At 36.6% G+C, this 14,829-nt stretch overlaps 2 protein-coding genes and 1 non-coding gene across 3 annotated transcripts; 2 read left to right on the top strand and 1 right to left on the bottom strand.

The window, feature by feature from the left end:
- Positions 1-1,528: 1,528 nt before the first annotated feature.
- On the top strand, positions 1,529-5,974 carry LOC141815443 (cytochrome b-c1 complex subunit 8-like). The gene is made up of 2 exons (XM_074703389.1): positions 1,529-1,766; positions 5,748-5,974. Exons 1-2 carry the CDS (start codon positions 1,597-1,599, stop codon positions 5,794-5,796), a joined length of 219 nt encoding a protein of 72 aa, XP_074559490.1. The 5' UTR covers positions 1,529-1,596; the 3' UTR covers positions 5,797-5,974.
- Positions 5,975-13,479: 7,505 nt separating this feature from the next.
- On the top strand, positions 13,480-14,223 carry LOC141814663 (uncharacterized). The gene has a single exon (XM_074702601.1). The coding sequence runs from the start codon at positions 13,480-13,482 to the stop codon at positions 14,221-14,223; it is 744 nt and encodes a 247-aa protein (XP_074558702.1).
- Positions 14,224-14,556: 333 nt separating this feature from the next.
- On the bottom strand, positions 14,557-14,630 carry TRNAR-UCG (transfer RNA arginine (anticodon UCG)). Its single transcript has one exon. It is a non-coding gene; the product is annotated as a tRNA-Arg (tRNA).
- Positions 14,631-14,829: the final 199 nt, after the last annotated feature.

Raw genomic sequence — 14,829 nt, forward strand, 5'->3', positions numbered from 1 at the left:
ATCATCCTTCTCACTTACTTGTGCCTTCTACCAAGGTTCACCAACTAGTACACGTGTGTTTTCCTAAGTCCTTGTATACTTAGACACACGTATTAAACATAGCAAGGAAATAACTTAAACTTATTTGATAACATATCAAAACACCACCGGGGTGTTAGTGCAAGTAGCACCATTCGATCAAACCTGAGTTTTGATATTGGCAAAAGGTCAAAGTTAATGTTACTTGTGATCTAATATGCTTATCGAGTTTATAGGAAGTCCTAGTTGAGACTACATAAAGAAGTCCTGGTCGGTGGGACTAGGTATAAGGAAGTCTTGGTCGGTGAGACTAGGCAAGGAAGTCTTGGTCGGAGGGATAGGCAGGGAGACTTAACAACTCAAGGACATCGGGCAAGAAGCCCTGGAGGTCGAGGACACCAGGCAGGAAGCCTTAGGGGTCGAGGTTACCAAGTGGAAATCTAGATGGGGTGAGGACCAGAGGTCTAGTGGAAGTCCCGAGAGTTAATATCAGCTGAGCAAAAGTCCAAATAGGTCGGGTGGACTAAGATTTGCCATCAAATAAACTCTCTCGAGTGGAGCAGTGAGGATGCACTCTTGGAAAGAGAGCAGTAGACATTGATCCAACTTAAGGTTTCATGGGAGACCGAAAGTTGAGATTAGACAGTTGTAAGCTGTCATTTATTCTCATACTATGCTTGTATTAACACTATGATACAAGAATTGAAAGTTGGAACACACATTGGAGTTTGCCCCTACACAGATTCGAGCGCTTGGAAAGGCTTCTAGGTACTTGGAAGTGTTCCAGCGCCTAGAATGGTTTCAGGCGCCTGGATGGGGCTGAACACAACAGTTGACTTGGTAAGTTTTGACTGGTCGGTACACATCATCTTTCAAGCGCCCGGAAGGGATTCAGGTGCCTGAAAAAGGATAAGTCATAGCCAAAGCGAAGCCTAATCGAGTAGCCACCACGTTAGCAATCCAGAAACTTGAAAATGGATAAGTCAACGATGAAATTAGATCGGATTGGCCTTGTTTAAGGCACTCGGAAGTGGATCCAAGCGCCTAGATCACCCTATAAAATTAGGGTTCAACTAGAGTTGCATAAGAACTCTTTTTTTGATCGTCCAAGTGCTACTCCATGAATCCAAGTCTCTAAGACGACGTGCTCAAGCTTCAACGACACAACATCGCGAAATTGCTACGAGCTCAAACGCGCCTAACATCGCGAAATTGCTACGAGCTCAAACGCGCCTAGTCTTTGGTAATGTTTTGTTAGTTATTATTATTATTTTCGTTTGTTTCTTTTGTGCTATTAATCTCAAGGGTATTATTGCGGAGAAAAATATAGTTACGAGGCTTTTAGGGGGAAAAATACTACGTGGAGTCAGTTTGAAATGTTCTAAATTTTAGGGAGTATTTAGCAAATTTACATCGATAGATTGGGCCCGTACAAGCCCATCTGATAGTTTTGGGCCCAACAGTTGTTTGAAGCCCATGTAACTTCCATTATTTGTCTTGATTCAGGGCGGTGGGCGATCGACCGGTAAGCGGCGAGGCGAGGGCTTCGGAGTTCGGTTGACAGAAGAAGCGAGAGCGATGGGGAAGACGCCGGTGCGTATGAAGGCGGTGATCTATGCCTTGTCGCCGTTCCAGCAGAAGGTGATGCCCGGGTTGTGGAAGGATCTCCCTGGCAAGATCCACCACAAGGTCTCCGAGAACTGGATCAGTGCTACCCTCTTACTCACCCCGCTAGTTGGTACCTACAGGTATATCACTTTGATTGAAGAAAGATGCATTTTCCCCCCACATTTTTGACAGGCATCTGTAGTGTAATTGGATAGGTTCGCATCGCTTTAGCCTTTGGTAGCTTCTTTCATGTATTGGATGCTTACTTAGATGCAATTTAATATTTCAACGGCTGATCTGCCTTTTCTGATTTTAAACTATGCTACGTGCTAAATCATCGTGAAAAGCCCCAAATTTGTTTCAGTTTCAACGATATCATGGGGTTTGGATCCATAGTTGTGGTTGAAATATTTTACGCCTCTTTTTTTTTCTTGTACTTCACTACTACAAATTTCCGAAATTTATATGACACAAGTTGTTTTATGGAGTTGTGAATCAGTTGCAGTATTGAAATGGCCGATGTCTGAGCCCTCAAGCTTTCTACTGAAAGCGTTTATCTTGGACTTACTAGTTTTTCTATGAAATAAGCTACATTTTTTTATTTCCGTTTTTCACTCAGACTTGCAGCAGATTTACATTTGGTGCGGGCCTTAAGCAATCTCAATTGGTTTTATTTTTATTGTTTATGCTTATATCATGTGTGGACTTGACAAATATTGTACTCTTAACTCTTGATCAATTTCTGTTCTTCTATCAAAAAAAGGAGTGTATTCATGTTCAAATTAGTTGTTTGAAAATGATATTGTGCTAATTGATGAGAATATAAAGTGTAGACGTGAAATTTGAATTGTTGAGAACAACTTTAGGAACTAAGAGTTTTAAGTTAAGCAAAATGAACACTATATGTATAAAATGCAATATTCATATGGAAAAAACCTAAGAGAATAATCAAGGTGGATAGAGAAAAAGTTCCTTTCAGATATCATGGATCAATTGCTCAAGAAAAAAGACATTGGTATGAAGATACAATTCATATGAGAAAGAGTGGATTGTAGAAAAGAAGTCAATGCAATTCAAGATTGGGGTTTGTTTTAATTTTTTTTTATGTTTTAAATTTTACAAGTTATTTTGTAAAAGTTGTTTTGAGTTTTAAAATTTTATTATAAATATTTAGATTAAATTTGGCCTTGTATTTGGAGACTCAATCTTATCATTTGGTTTATAGAAGGGGTTTGACTCCTCATGTAACGACAATTCTTCAATTTATGATATTTTTCCTCTTTGTAACGTTTCTAAGTTTAAGATTATCACCATCTTGCATTAAAAGTACTTTTGGATTGTTGTGTAATCATTAATCATCAGGCACCCCTTAGGTGAAGTGAAATTTCTATAAGGTTGTGGTACAATTTGCCATACTTTGTAAATAAAAATGTTTGGATGTTAAGAATAAGATTAATCTACTGGAGATAAGAATGCTAAGATGGATTTATTGGGCTAATAGAAAAGATAAACCAAAAAAATGATATTCTCTAGGAATAATTATAGATTGCCACATGAAAAAAATAGGTTAAGATTGTAACATGTTTAATGGCAATCAATATATTCTATGGTTAGAGAAGTTTAACTAATTAGAGTTGAATGTATAAAAGGCAAAGGGAAATAAAAAATATTTAGGATGCGTTTGGTTCAAGGTTATCATAAATAACCTTAGTTATCCATGTAAGGTTATCAACAAAAATCTTGTTTGGTTTAGGTATTGGGCGATTCCTGAGTAATGAAGTATGTTTGACATTGTGAGCAAACGTCAGCAATCGGGGGATTCAACTCGGAATGTGATTACCTCAGATTTTTGAGGTTTTCCTCAATTCCCGGTTTATCGAGAATCCAGCCACGTCGGTCACCGACGTTCCTTTATACAGAAGATTCGCTAGGGTCGAAGGTGGAAGGCAGCTCACCGGTCCCGTAAATAAGATGGTTGGCAAGTCGTGCTGGCTCGATGTCGCCGCTGTTCCTTCACGGAAATCTTGCTAGGGGCTGGAGGTGGCAGGTGGTACGTGCATCGACATCTCATGTGGCTTAGGAAGGAGAAGGATGGGGTGTCTGCGTCTCGCGTGGACGGAGACAACGTCGGCGGACGTGCACTCAGTCAGCGATTGCTCCGACAACAGTGCTGCAGGTGCTCGCAACAAACAGGAAGAGGAAAGAGGAAGAGTTTAATTAAAACTTAGGTTTTAATTTTTCAAACTTAGGGTTAAGTTTCAATCAACTCTCAGTTTAAATAGGATAGCAAAATAAACTTTTTTAAACCCAATTGATTTATCCCATTAAAATATTTTAAAAATCTTGAAAAAATCTAATAATTTCTATATATTCATATAAATTTATTTCCTAATTATGAATTATATTATTACTATTTTCTAAATAAAATGTTAAACTAAGTTATACACTAAAACCTCCAAAGAAATAAGTTTTTATTGCATTACTTAATATTGAATCAAACAACATTAGGTTATGTTTTATTTCCCATAATTTGGTAATCACATAACCAGGGTTATGCATGATTACCTTGAACCAAACGCACCCTTAGTTGATATAGTGAAAATAGTTTTAATGATTTGAAATGTTATAAGTGATACAACCTTGTATGAATTTGAATAAAGGGATAATATTTTATAGCTAGGGCAATTTAGGGCATGATACTAATTTGATCCAATAAAACTCAAAATTAAACATGATCAAAAGGGAGACAAATTATAAGACATGACACTATTATGAGAGACTCTACCTATTTAATAAACAAATTATTTATTTAAAAGTAACCTTAAAAGTTTACCTATTCTTACATCATGTATATAGTTATTTGTTTTTGAAAGATGATGAGTTTTATATTATTTTATAGTTTTACATTGGCATGAATAGCGCAAGTCATGACATTGGCATGAATAGCGCAAGTCATGAGATGAATATCTAGACGTTGCATGATTTATGAGCTCCATATGTACCCGACCCAAAATAATTGGGACAAGAAAACTTAATAATGATCATAATGGTGCTCAAATGAAGGTTTAAATTTTAATATAGATATCATTTTTGGTATCCACTTGGAATGATAGCTTCAGTGTTGAGTCTTGTTGACACTTGGCTTAGATCAACATGGGTTCGATTATGTTGAACATTGTTTTTAGCTAGTATTCTCTCATTTGGTTTGTTTACTGCTAACAATGAGGCTACAATAACTTCATAGTTAATTGCAAGGTTTGAAATTTTGCTTCAAGTTGAGGTTTTGATCCTTACTTGAAATGAGATGTGCTGACCGTGCTATGTGCCAACCATGCTATGTGCCAATGCCAATTATTGTGCTGAGCACCAACCCTAGGTGGAGAAGAGGGGGAGGAGTTGTGTTCCTTGTGGAAGCGTAGCGGATATATCAGAAGCCTTGCCATCATTGCAATGTCCATGGAAACTCATTGTCATGTCATAGCCGTTGCAAACCCATGAAAGTCTTAGTGAAAGCTTTTGTGCTTGTTATCCTTGTGTGACAACTCACATGCTCGTGGATAGGTGTTGTATTCAAGAATTCCACGTGTTGGTTGGTGGGCAGGCAACTCGAGATGTTTAGGGTTTATTGAATTTTGGTTAATTGAATGATGATTACCGACTATATAGGACGAAATGATAAACCATGGTTAATTGAATTATGGTTGTTTTGGAAATTTCAGAAAGAATAACAAGCATTTCAACCTATAACATAACTCATTAGTAATAATAGTATCCCTATTTATATCATATTAGGAGTTTACTAATATGAGAATGAGATGAGAGTGCATCAGTTCTTGCAATACCAAGCATGATCAATATTATGAATCCATCACATCTCAAATTTGGTACTAGGATTCTTCCCTATTTACCAAGATCAGATGATTAACTTAAAAAAGTTTATTAGTGTAATATATATACTTCATCATTTTATTCTTTTTTCCTCTAGAAAAAAAAAAGGTAGTGAAAAAGTGCAATATTTGAATGTATTTTCAGATCACCAGCATTTCAATTTCGAATAGTATATTAATGATCTATTCTATTGTATCCGATTCCATAATGTGATATCTTATCTGTTATTGCAGTTATGTCCAATATTACAAGGAGAAAGAGAAGCAAGAACATAGGTACTAAGAGCCAGAATGGTTAGATGAGGCCTTTCTGGTGCATCTTCTATGTCAAATCTACTTCAACGTCGGCCCTTTTCTATTTTCTCCAATAATTAAAATGTGAACAAGGAGATGCTCGAACTATCTTTCCGTTTTGTGTGTGAAAACTAGATATTTATAATCTCCATGTTGCATTTCAGTTATGTTTTCCATTTTTGCTGCAGCATATGGTTTCTGATTCTGTAGGATCATTGTTTTACTGTAAAGATTGAAGCTACCTAGCTAGTGATCACAGCAAAAAGAGCAGATATTTTCAGCAAATTTGTCTGTCTGTGCCCGAGCTCCTGTGTCTTTTAGGGTTTAGGGTTTAGGGTTTAGGGTTTAGGATTTAGGGTTTAGAGTTTAGGATTTAGGGGGTTGCTGAACAAAGTTAATCATCTACTACGCGTAAACAATTTTACGCGTAGGCCTTGCACTCGGACTTTGGGCAATCAACTTGTTCACATTTTAATGACATGCAGGGGCTCCTAGGAGTGCATTATTTAGGTTGAGTTATGCAAAAATTATACTAAGTTGTCTAAATTTTATAAGCCCATAATATATTATTTAGGTTGAGTTATGCAAATAAATATGTGTACAGAGGGAGGAGTATTTTTGAAAAGAGATGAATGATTTGGTAAATATGAAAGTATGGTGCATGATTTAGATATTAGTAAAAGTTAGGTATGTGGTTTAGTAAACTAGTACAAATATTTGATAGAAGTAAAATAACACTTTGATAAAACAACTAGTTCTTATTACTTAGTTATACATCAAAGAACCTCCAAGACTAGCACTTTAAGGGTCTTCTTGGTTAAAAACAGAAAGCTTAATCCTATGAGCATGGTTTCTAACACTAGAACAAGACAAATGGCACTATAACAATACCATATAATCAGACTTGTATTTTGATGTATGACAAAGAATTTAAAGTTAGGAATTGGGAATCTGATTTGGGTGTTTGAGTGTGCAGATCACTTAATAGAAAAAATCTTACTAGGTCAGGAGGACTGAACACTAGGCAGAAGAAAGAGTCTTGGTGGATCAATTGGACCAAACATCAGGTAAAGGAGACCAGATGGGTTGATAAATCAGACATAGAAGGAAAACTTGGTGGGTCAACGGGGTTGGACATCAAGTAGAAAAAAGTCTTGGTGGATCAAAGATTAGACACTAAATAAAGCAATCCAAACAGATCAGTAGAATCAGACATTTGGCCAAGTAAGAAAAGCAAGGTAAGTTCAAGAGAGATCCTTTTGAAAGAAGACTGTGAGGAGCGTCTTTTTCTTGAGACTGGGGTAACCCTATAGCTAAGCGATGATCCAACCAAGAAACCAACATACATTTCAAAGTCAAGGTCAGACAATTTTTACTATCAGTAGAATATGCATTTTAATATAAATATTTATTATCAATCGTGCTAACTTGGTTTTGTAGAAACTTAGTTTTGGTTGACTGAAAGGGTCGATCAATCGACCTAATAGTTCGAGCTACCGAAAAGGAGGATTCGATCAACCAGATAACTGAATGGTCAAAATTAATAGAAAAGTGTTGATGTGATGTCAGATAAACAAAGCTTGCTAATGTGGCAAATGATGTGTCATCGATAAACTTCAAGAAGCTAATATAGCAAGGATAAGCTCCAAGATGCTGACGTGGCAACTGACAAGACAAAGGATTAGTCTCAAGAAGCTAACGTGGCAGAAGATAAAGTTTGAAAAGCTAACCTGGCATAGTATCAGGTGATCGAAAATCAATCAAGTGTCTAAACAAATCCAATCAGCAAATGAAGCTAGAGGGGAAGTTGGTGTGGACGTTGATCAATCAACCGGACCTGTTATTCGGTCAATCAAAAATTGATCTAATTAGCAACAAGAATGGGATAGCTATGAATTAGTTGACTAAATGGTCTTATTCAGTCAAACAAAAAACACTATAAAAATATCTTTGATTCAGAGACTTAGAACATCAATTATATCAATCAAAACATTCAAGCAATCAACTCTTGCTCAAGTTCTGCTCTTCTACGCTCGAAGTTACTTCAAGTTCATTCCAATCTATCGAGCTTTGTAATCCACCAAATTTAATTTGGTAACCTTTTATTATTGCATTCATTTTGAGATACAGTAATCATTTATCGGAATTTCCTTGATTGTAAGAGGTTTCTCTACCTTCGAAAGGTTTTTGAAAAGGAGAAGATTCATAGGTGATTTTTGGGAAGCGATCCACTTGACGAATCATAAACCTTCGAGTAGCAATTCTGAGAAATTGTGAACCATGTAAAGCATTGTGTCTTGTGTCTTTGTTTGTATATGTTTATTCCAATGCATCCAATTTCTTATTTCAAAAAAGAATAAAAAGAAGATTTTAATATACAAGCGCTATTTACCACCTCCCCTAGCACACTCTACAGTTCTACAATTGGTATCAGAGCTTAGATGCTCTGAATTGGCTTAATCGTTGTTCAAGCATTCTAGATTTTTTATCTAAAAAATTAGATCAAATCCATCTTATTATTATTTAGAAAGTTAAGAAATCAAATTGAAAGTTTTTTATTTTCTATCTTTAAATTAAAATTAACCACCTTAATTTTATTTAGTATTATTTTATCTGAACTACTTATCCAAAACCTTAAAAATTCTTGGAGCAATCTTTCTTGTTAAACATCTATGATTATAATAATGGTCCATCAAGATTTTTAGAAGGATATAGTATTGTTTGCCCTTTGTTATTTGAGGGAAATGACTTTGACTACTAGAAGGGGCGAATGGAATATTATTTGAAGATCATACCCAAATTGAAATGTGGTTCATTGTGAAGAGGGGATTCACTCTATCAATCATCGAGCATGAAGAACCTTTGGAATGGGAAAAGTGGGCCTCCAACATCAAGAAAAGAGCCGAAGTTGATGCCAAGGTCATTAATACACTATAGTGTGGTGTAACTAAGGAACAACTAAATCGTGTAGGTTCATTCAACATCACCAAGGATCTATAGGACAAGGTCGGGTCGGGCCACCCCCAGGGATTGAGTCCATGAGACTAACTGGGATTTATTATTTTTTTATAGGACAAACTGATCAAGCTTCACAAAGGAAGCAATGACTCTAAGGTAGCTAAAATAGATTTATTACTTAGTCAATTACAAAATTATCAAATGTAGGATGGAGAGTTCGTAAGCCAATTACATGCAAGAATCAAGGACATCTTGAACGAACTTCATTCAATCAGGTAAAAGTCAAAAATCACGATATAATAAGGTATGCTTTAAAAGTATTTTTCTGAAACACTTTGTGGGCATCTATGGTAGGTGCATACAAAGTATCTAGGACTTATCTATCATTAAATTTGATGAATTATTTTATAAACTTGAATTACATGAGCAAGCTAACTTGAGTCAAAGGATAAAGGCATTGCTTTAGTTACAAGTCAAACTAGGAGCATGGAGATAAAATCAAAATCACAACCAGAGCTTGAGTCAGAGGATGAATTAGAGTTAGACGAAGATGACGAAGAGCTAACTTTGAAAATCATGAACTTAGTCTGGAAGATGATTAAGAAAAAGAAAAGTTTCACAAAAAGAGATTAAAAAAAGGGTTATACAGACAATAGGTCCAAGTAAAACTAGCAGAGCCAAAGTGGAGGTAACTTGCTATAGATGCAATGAGAAAGGGCATTACAAATTAGAATGCCCTAAACTAAAGGACTTAACGAAGGAGGAGAAACCCACAACATAACGAAGGAAGAAGACACTTAAGGCCACCTTGGACGAGTCATCTTCAGAAGACTCAAAATCAATGACCCAGATTAAGTCAGCTTCATGGCACTGATTGCTAAAGAATATGTAGCAAAATTTGAATCTGAGTTTGAGTCAAATCAGGAGTCTGAGCCAAAGACAAATCCAGACCAAGAAGACTTAGATGATGAGGTAACCTCTCCTTTAGTAGAAAAGTTATATATGGTAATTATATGTTTAACTAATAAATTAGCTAAGTCCAAAGAACGAGTTAGGTCACTCCTTAAGGAGGTAAAAATCCTAAGGAGAAGATCAACCTTATTTCTTCAACTAATCAAGTTTAAGAAGGAACCTCAACTCACATTCAAAAACTTGAGGAAAAAAAATTCTTTCTTGAAAGGTCAAGTTGAAGAGCTTATGGTTATTGGAAAAGTTCACATTGAGCTCCAAGTATCTAGACATGATATTTGGATCTCAATGAGCTATGTACAACAAATCCAAACTTTGATACAAGTTAAAAATTAATCATATATCATAAGCAGTCAAAGCTTGGATTCCTAAATCATGTCTGAAGTGCTAAAGAATAAATTCATTATTTAGATAGAAAATATCTAAGTTGTAATCGAGGGAGATAGGAAAATTTTATTTCATAGTCAGTAAAGCCTCAACTCAGGGGTAGCATTCATGTATTTAATTGCTTTGTTAATTTAGTTAACTATTTGCAATCTTAATAAATTTATTATAATGCTTGTCATCCTCATACATATTTTTAGTATATTCCATGTTCATTAAATGCTTAACTTAGAATGGACAAATAGGGCAAATATAAGGAATAAGGATTTTGATCTTGATAGCATGGTATCAAGACCGGTTAAGCTCAGAATATGTTAGAAAAGCTAAGCTAAGTATATGTCTAGGCTGGTGACGTCGGACGGGATAACAACTATCTTGCAGATTGTATTGTTTCTGTTGGTTCTACTATGAATGTTGGAATCAATCTTCTAAAACTTGTTGATTCAGAAGAATATCAAGAAATAGAAAAGTAAATAGCACTATTGAAAATATTATTAAATCAAAAAACTTTCCTTAAATAATAACTAAACAAGCGCTTATATAGACCCAAAATCTTAAGATATAAAAGAAATAAAAAATCCTAACAGAAAGAAAAAAATATCTTAACTTAAATGTATTTAAAGTAATATGTTTTTCTCTTAACTTTAAATCAGGTTGTCAAACATCAAAAAGAGAAAGATTGTTAGTACAGACAATATTAAATAATCAAATTTATATTTTGATGTATGATAAAGAATTTAACATTAGAAATAGAAAATCTGATTGGGGTGTTGAATGTGTATATCACTTAATAGGAAGAGCTCTAGTGAGTCAGGAGAACAAAACACTAGGCAGAAAAGAATCTTAGTCTATCAAGTTGATCGGATATCAAGTAAAGGAAGACTAGATGGGTTGAGGAACTGGATATCTAGTAGGAAAGTCTTGGTGGATCAGCAGCACTGTACATCAAATAGAAGCCCTAGTAGTCAGAAAATCGGGCACTAAACAAAGTAAGCGATCAAAAAGGAGAATATGGTTGACCAAATAATTGAATAGTTAGAATTAACAGAAAGGTGTTGATGTGGTACCAGATATGTGGTAGATGACGTGTTATGGATAAACTTCAAGAAGCTGATATGGCAAGGATAAGCTCTGAGATGCTAATATGTGACTGACAAGGCAAAGGATAAGTCTCAGGAAGCTAACATGATAGAAGAAAAAGTTTGAAATGCTGACATGACATAGTATTAGGCGACTAAAAGTCAATTGGGTGTCTGAACAAATCCAATCAACAGATGAACCTAGATGGGAAGCTAGCGTGGACATTGATCAGTTGATCGATATTTTGTGTATTTTATTGGTCAATCAGAAAATTGATCTGATCAATAACAAGAATGGGATAAACCGTGGATTAGTCGATTGAATGATCTTATTCAGTCGATTGAAAAAACACTATAAAAACAACTTCGACTCAGAGACTCAAAACATCAATTATATCAATCAAAACATTCAAGCAATCAATTCTCGCTCAAGTTTTGCTCTTCTACGCCCGAAGTTACTTCAAGTTCATTCCAATCCGTCAAGTTTCAGAATCCATCGAATTTAATTTGGTAACCTTTATATTATTACATTCATTTTAAGATACAGTAATCTTTTATTGGAATCTCCTTGATTGTAAAAGATTTTTTCACCTCCAAAAATTTTTCAAAAAAGAGAAGATTCAAATGTGATTTTCAAAGGACGATCCACCTAACACATCATAAATCTTGAAATAACAATTTTAATGGATTGTGAATCAAGTAAAATATAGTCTCTTATATCTTTTTTTTATTTGTTTATTCTGTTGTGTTCTGATTTTTTATTTAGAAAAATAAAATTTTAAAATACCAGTATTATTCATCTCCCTTCCTACTTTAGCTGGCTCTACAATACTACAGAGACTACCAGAGTTGATCATAGGATATTTGAGATGGAGCTAAGACTTACACACCAACAAGTTGAAGAACTTAACAAGGAGATAAATGATATGGAAATCAAGAAGGCACTCCGGAGATGATAAATCCCCAAGACCGGATTAGTATTCCACTAGATTTGTCAAGTCAGCATGGGATATTATTGGATAATAATTTAGTTCAGCTGTTCGAGAATTCTTTATATCATCAGCCCTGCTAAAGTAAATAAATCATACACTCTTGGTGTTGATTCGAAAGTCACATCACACAAAAGTTGAGAACTATAAGTCTATTTCATGTTATAATTAATGTATAAAGTGATCTTTAAAGTCATTGCTGATAGATTAACTATGATACCACACTTTATCACTAACCAAGCTCAAGCGACCTTTGCAGGATGAAGAAGCATTGCGGAGAACATTCACTTGGGATAAGAAATGTTCCGTCAATGAGTAAAAGAAAATCAGTATTATAATACATATCTTTTATTTTAATTAAAAATTATATTTCTTTACAAAATTAAATTCATTTCTTAATATATAAATAGCATGTAGAATACTATTAATTATTCATCAAGTTCTAAGTGCAGTGTGATTAAGTCAGCATGGGATATTATTGGATAATAATTTAGTTCAGCTGTTGGAGAATTCTTTATATCATCAGCCCTGCTAAAGTAAATAAATCATACACTCTTGGTGTTGATTCGAAAGTCACATCACACAAAAGTTGAGAACTATAAGTCTATTTCATGTTATAATTAATGTATAAAGTGATCTTTAAAGTCGTTGCTGATAGATTAACTATGATACTATACTTCATCACTAACCAAGCTCAAGCGACCTTTGCAGGAGGAAGAAGCATTGCGGAGAACATTCACTTGGGATAAGAAATGTTCCGTCAATGAGTAAAAGAAAATCAGGATTATAATACATATCTTTTGTTTTAATTAAAAATTATATTTCTTTAAAAAATTAAATTCTTTTCTTAATATATAAATAGCATGTAGAATACTATTAATTATTCATCAAGTTCTAAGTGCAGTGTGACACTTGAAAGAAAGAAAAATACGAACCAGCATCTGAAATGTAGCTCTAGCTGTAAAACGTGAGTGATGAAGATACTTCCTGGTGGCTTAAACTTTGCTCTGGAAAATGGGCAAAAGGAAGAAGAGAAGCGCTGCAGAGTCTCAAGTAAATAGTTATCTTTACTCCGAAGTGAGCAAAGTGATAGACGACGACGATGACGGGACGATGATGATGATGATTGGAAGCAAGCGCGATGAGCAAAAGCCTTGGCATGGGAGCCAAGTCATGAGCTGCATGAAATCACCTTATCAACACCAACAATTTGATGGCCCTCCGCGGCTATTACTATAAATACCACCTCGAGCAATCGTCTCTTCTCATTGCAAGCCCTTTACCAAACGATCAATGGCCTTAGTATTTCCTCCTCCGCCCCCCGCAAGGCAACCACCCACGCCACCGCCTCCGGCACCCCGTCGAAGCCCCCCACCTCCCACTCCGATCGTGAACTCGCCGCCGCCGCCATTTCGAGGGAGCCCTCCGCCGCCTCCGAATGTAATGCCACCGCCGCCTCCGACTATAAAGCCACCGCCGCCGCCACAACCAAGCACCCCGCCGCCTCCGACTGTAAAGCCACCGCCGCCGCCACAACCAAGACCCCCACCGCCTCCGAGTGTAAAACCACCACCTCCACCACAACCAAGCCCCCCGCCGCCTCCGACTGTAAAGCCGCCGCCGCCTCCGAGTGTAAAGCCACCACCGCCTCCACGACAAAGCCCCCCGCCGCCTCCGATTGTAAAACCACCACCGCCTCCGAGTGTCAAACCACCGCCGCCACCGCCTCCGACTCCCAAACTGCCACCGCCTCCCGCTCCAGCTGCACCGCTAGTTCCACCGCCGCCGCCGAGCCCAAACCACACCGTGGTCATCGTGGTGGTCGCCACCCTCGGCGGCCTCTTCCTCCTCGCGTTCCTTGCGGCGGCCGTGTTTTGTTTCCTGCAGAAGAGAAAGAAGAAGAAGGCGGAGAGGGAAGGGCTGGCGGCGGACGTGGAGGGTCATGTGCACGGGCAGCAGTTACACGAAAGGTTCAAGAAGGGGGCAGCGTCCGCCTTGGGTAAAGCTTCACGCAGTTCCAGCCGTGCGACCGGTTAGTCGGCGGACAGAAACGGCTGATGCTAGAGCTAAAGACAGATCAGATATATATGATCTGCTGCCAATGGTTGATCCTCTAATAACTCGAGTGAGTTTGTGTGCATGTGTTTGAGCTACGATCCATATATATATATTAATATTGGGATCCTCTAATAACTAATATATTGGGACGAATAATGAGAATAAAGTGTGTGCTGTTTGTTAAAAGAAATGAGCTTCTTTTTAATTGGTCTACTACTGTGCGTTGTCCTGTTCACATCGTGAATTTGCAGAGTAGGCTCCTGGTGATGTTTAGTAGAATAATAATAAAAAAAGGAAGAAAATTAAAAACAACGACCACAGTGGGAGTCGAACCCACGACCTTCTGATCCGAAGTCAGACGCGCTAATCCACTGCGCTATGCGGTCTAATGTTCGTTTTGTACAGGAATTAATGATAGAGTTTAATTATTCAAGTTTATTAAATTAAATCAATGAATATTTGTGTATTTCCATCTATAGATTTTGGTCGTGCACAAAACTAATATTTTTTTTATCTTATTTAATCAGAGCAATCCTTCATAACTCTGGTATAGTATTGTTTTTTTTCTTTGAGAAATTTACAGTA

This window comes from Curcuma longa, chromosome 21, assembly GCF_044706935.1.
Source record: "Curcuma longa cultivar G26 ecotype Majalengka, Jawa Barat chromosome 21, ITB_CL_G26_1.1, whole genome shotgun sequence".
NCBI lineage: Eukaryota > Viridiplantae > Streptophyta > Magnoliopsida > Zingiberales > Zingiberaceae > Curcuma > Curcuma longa.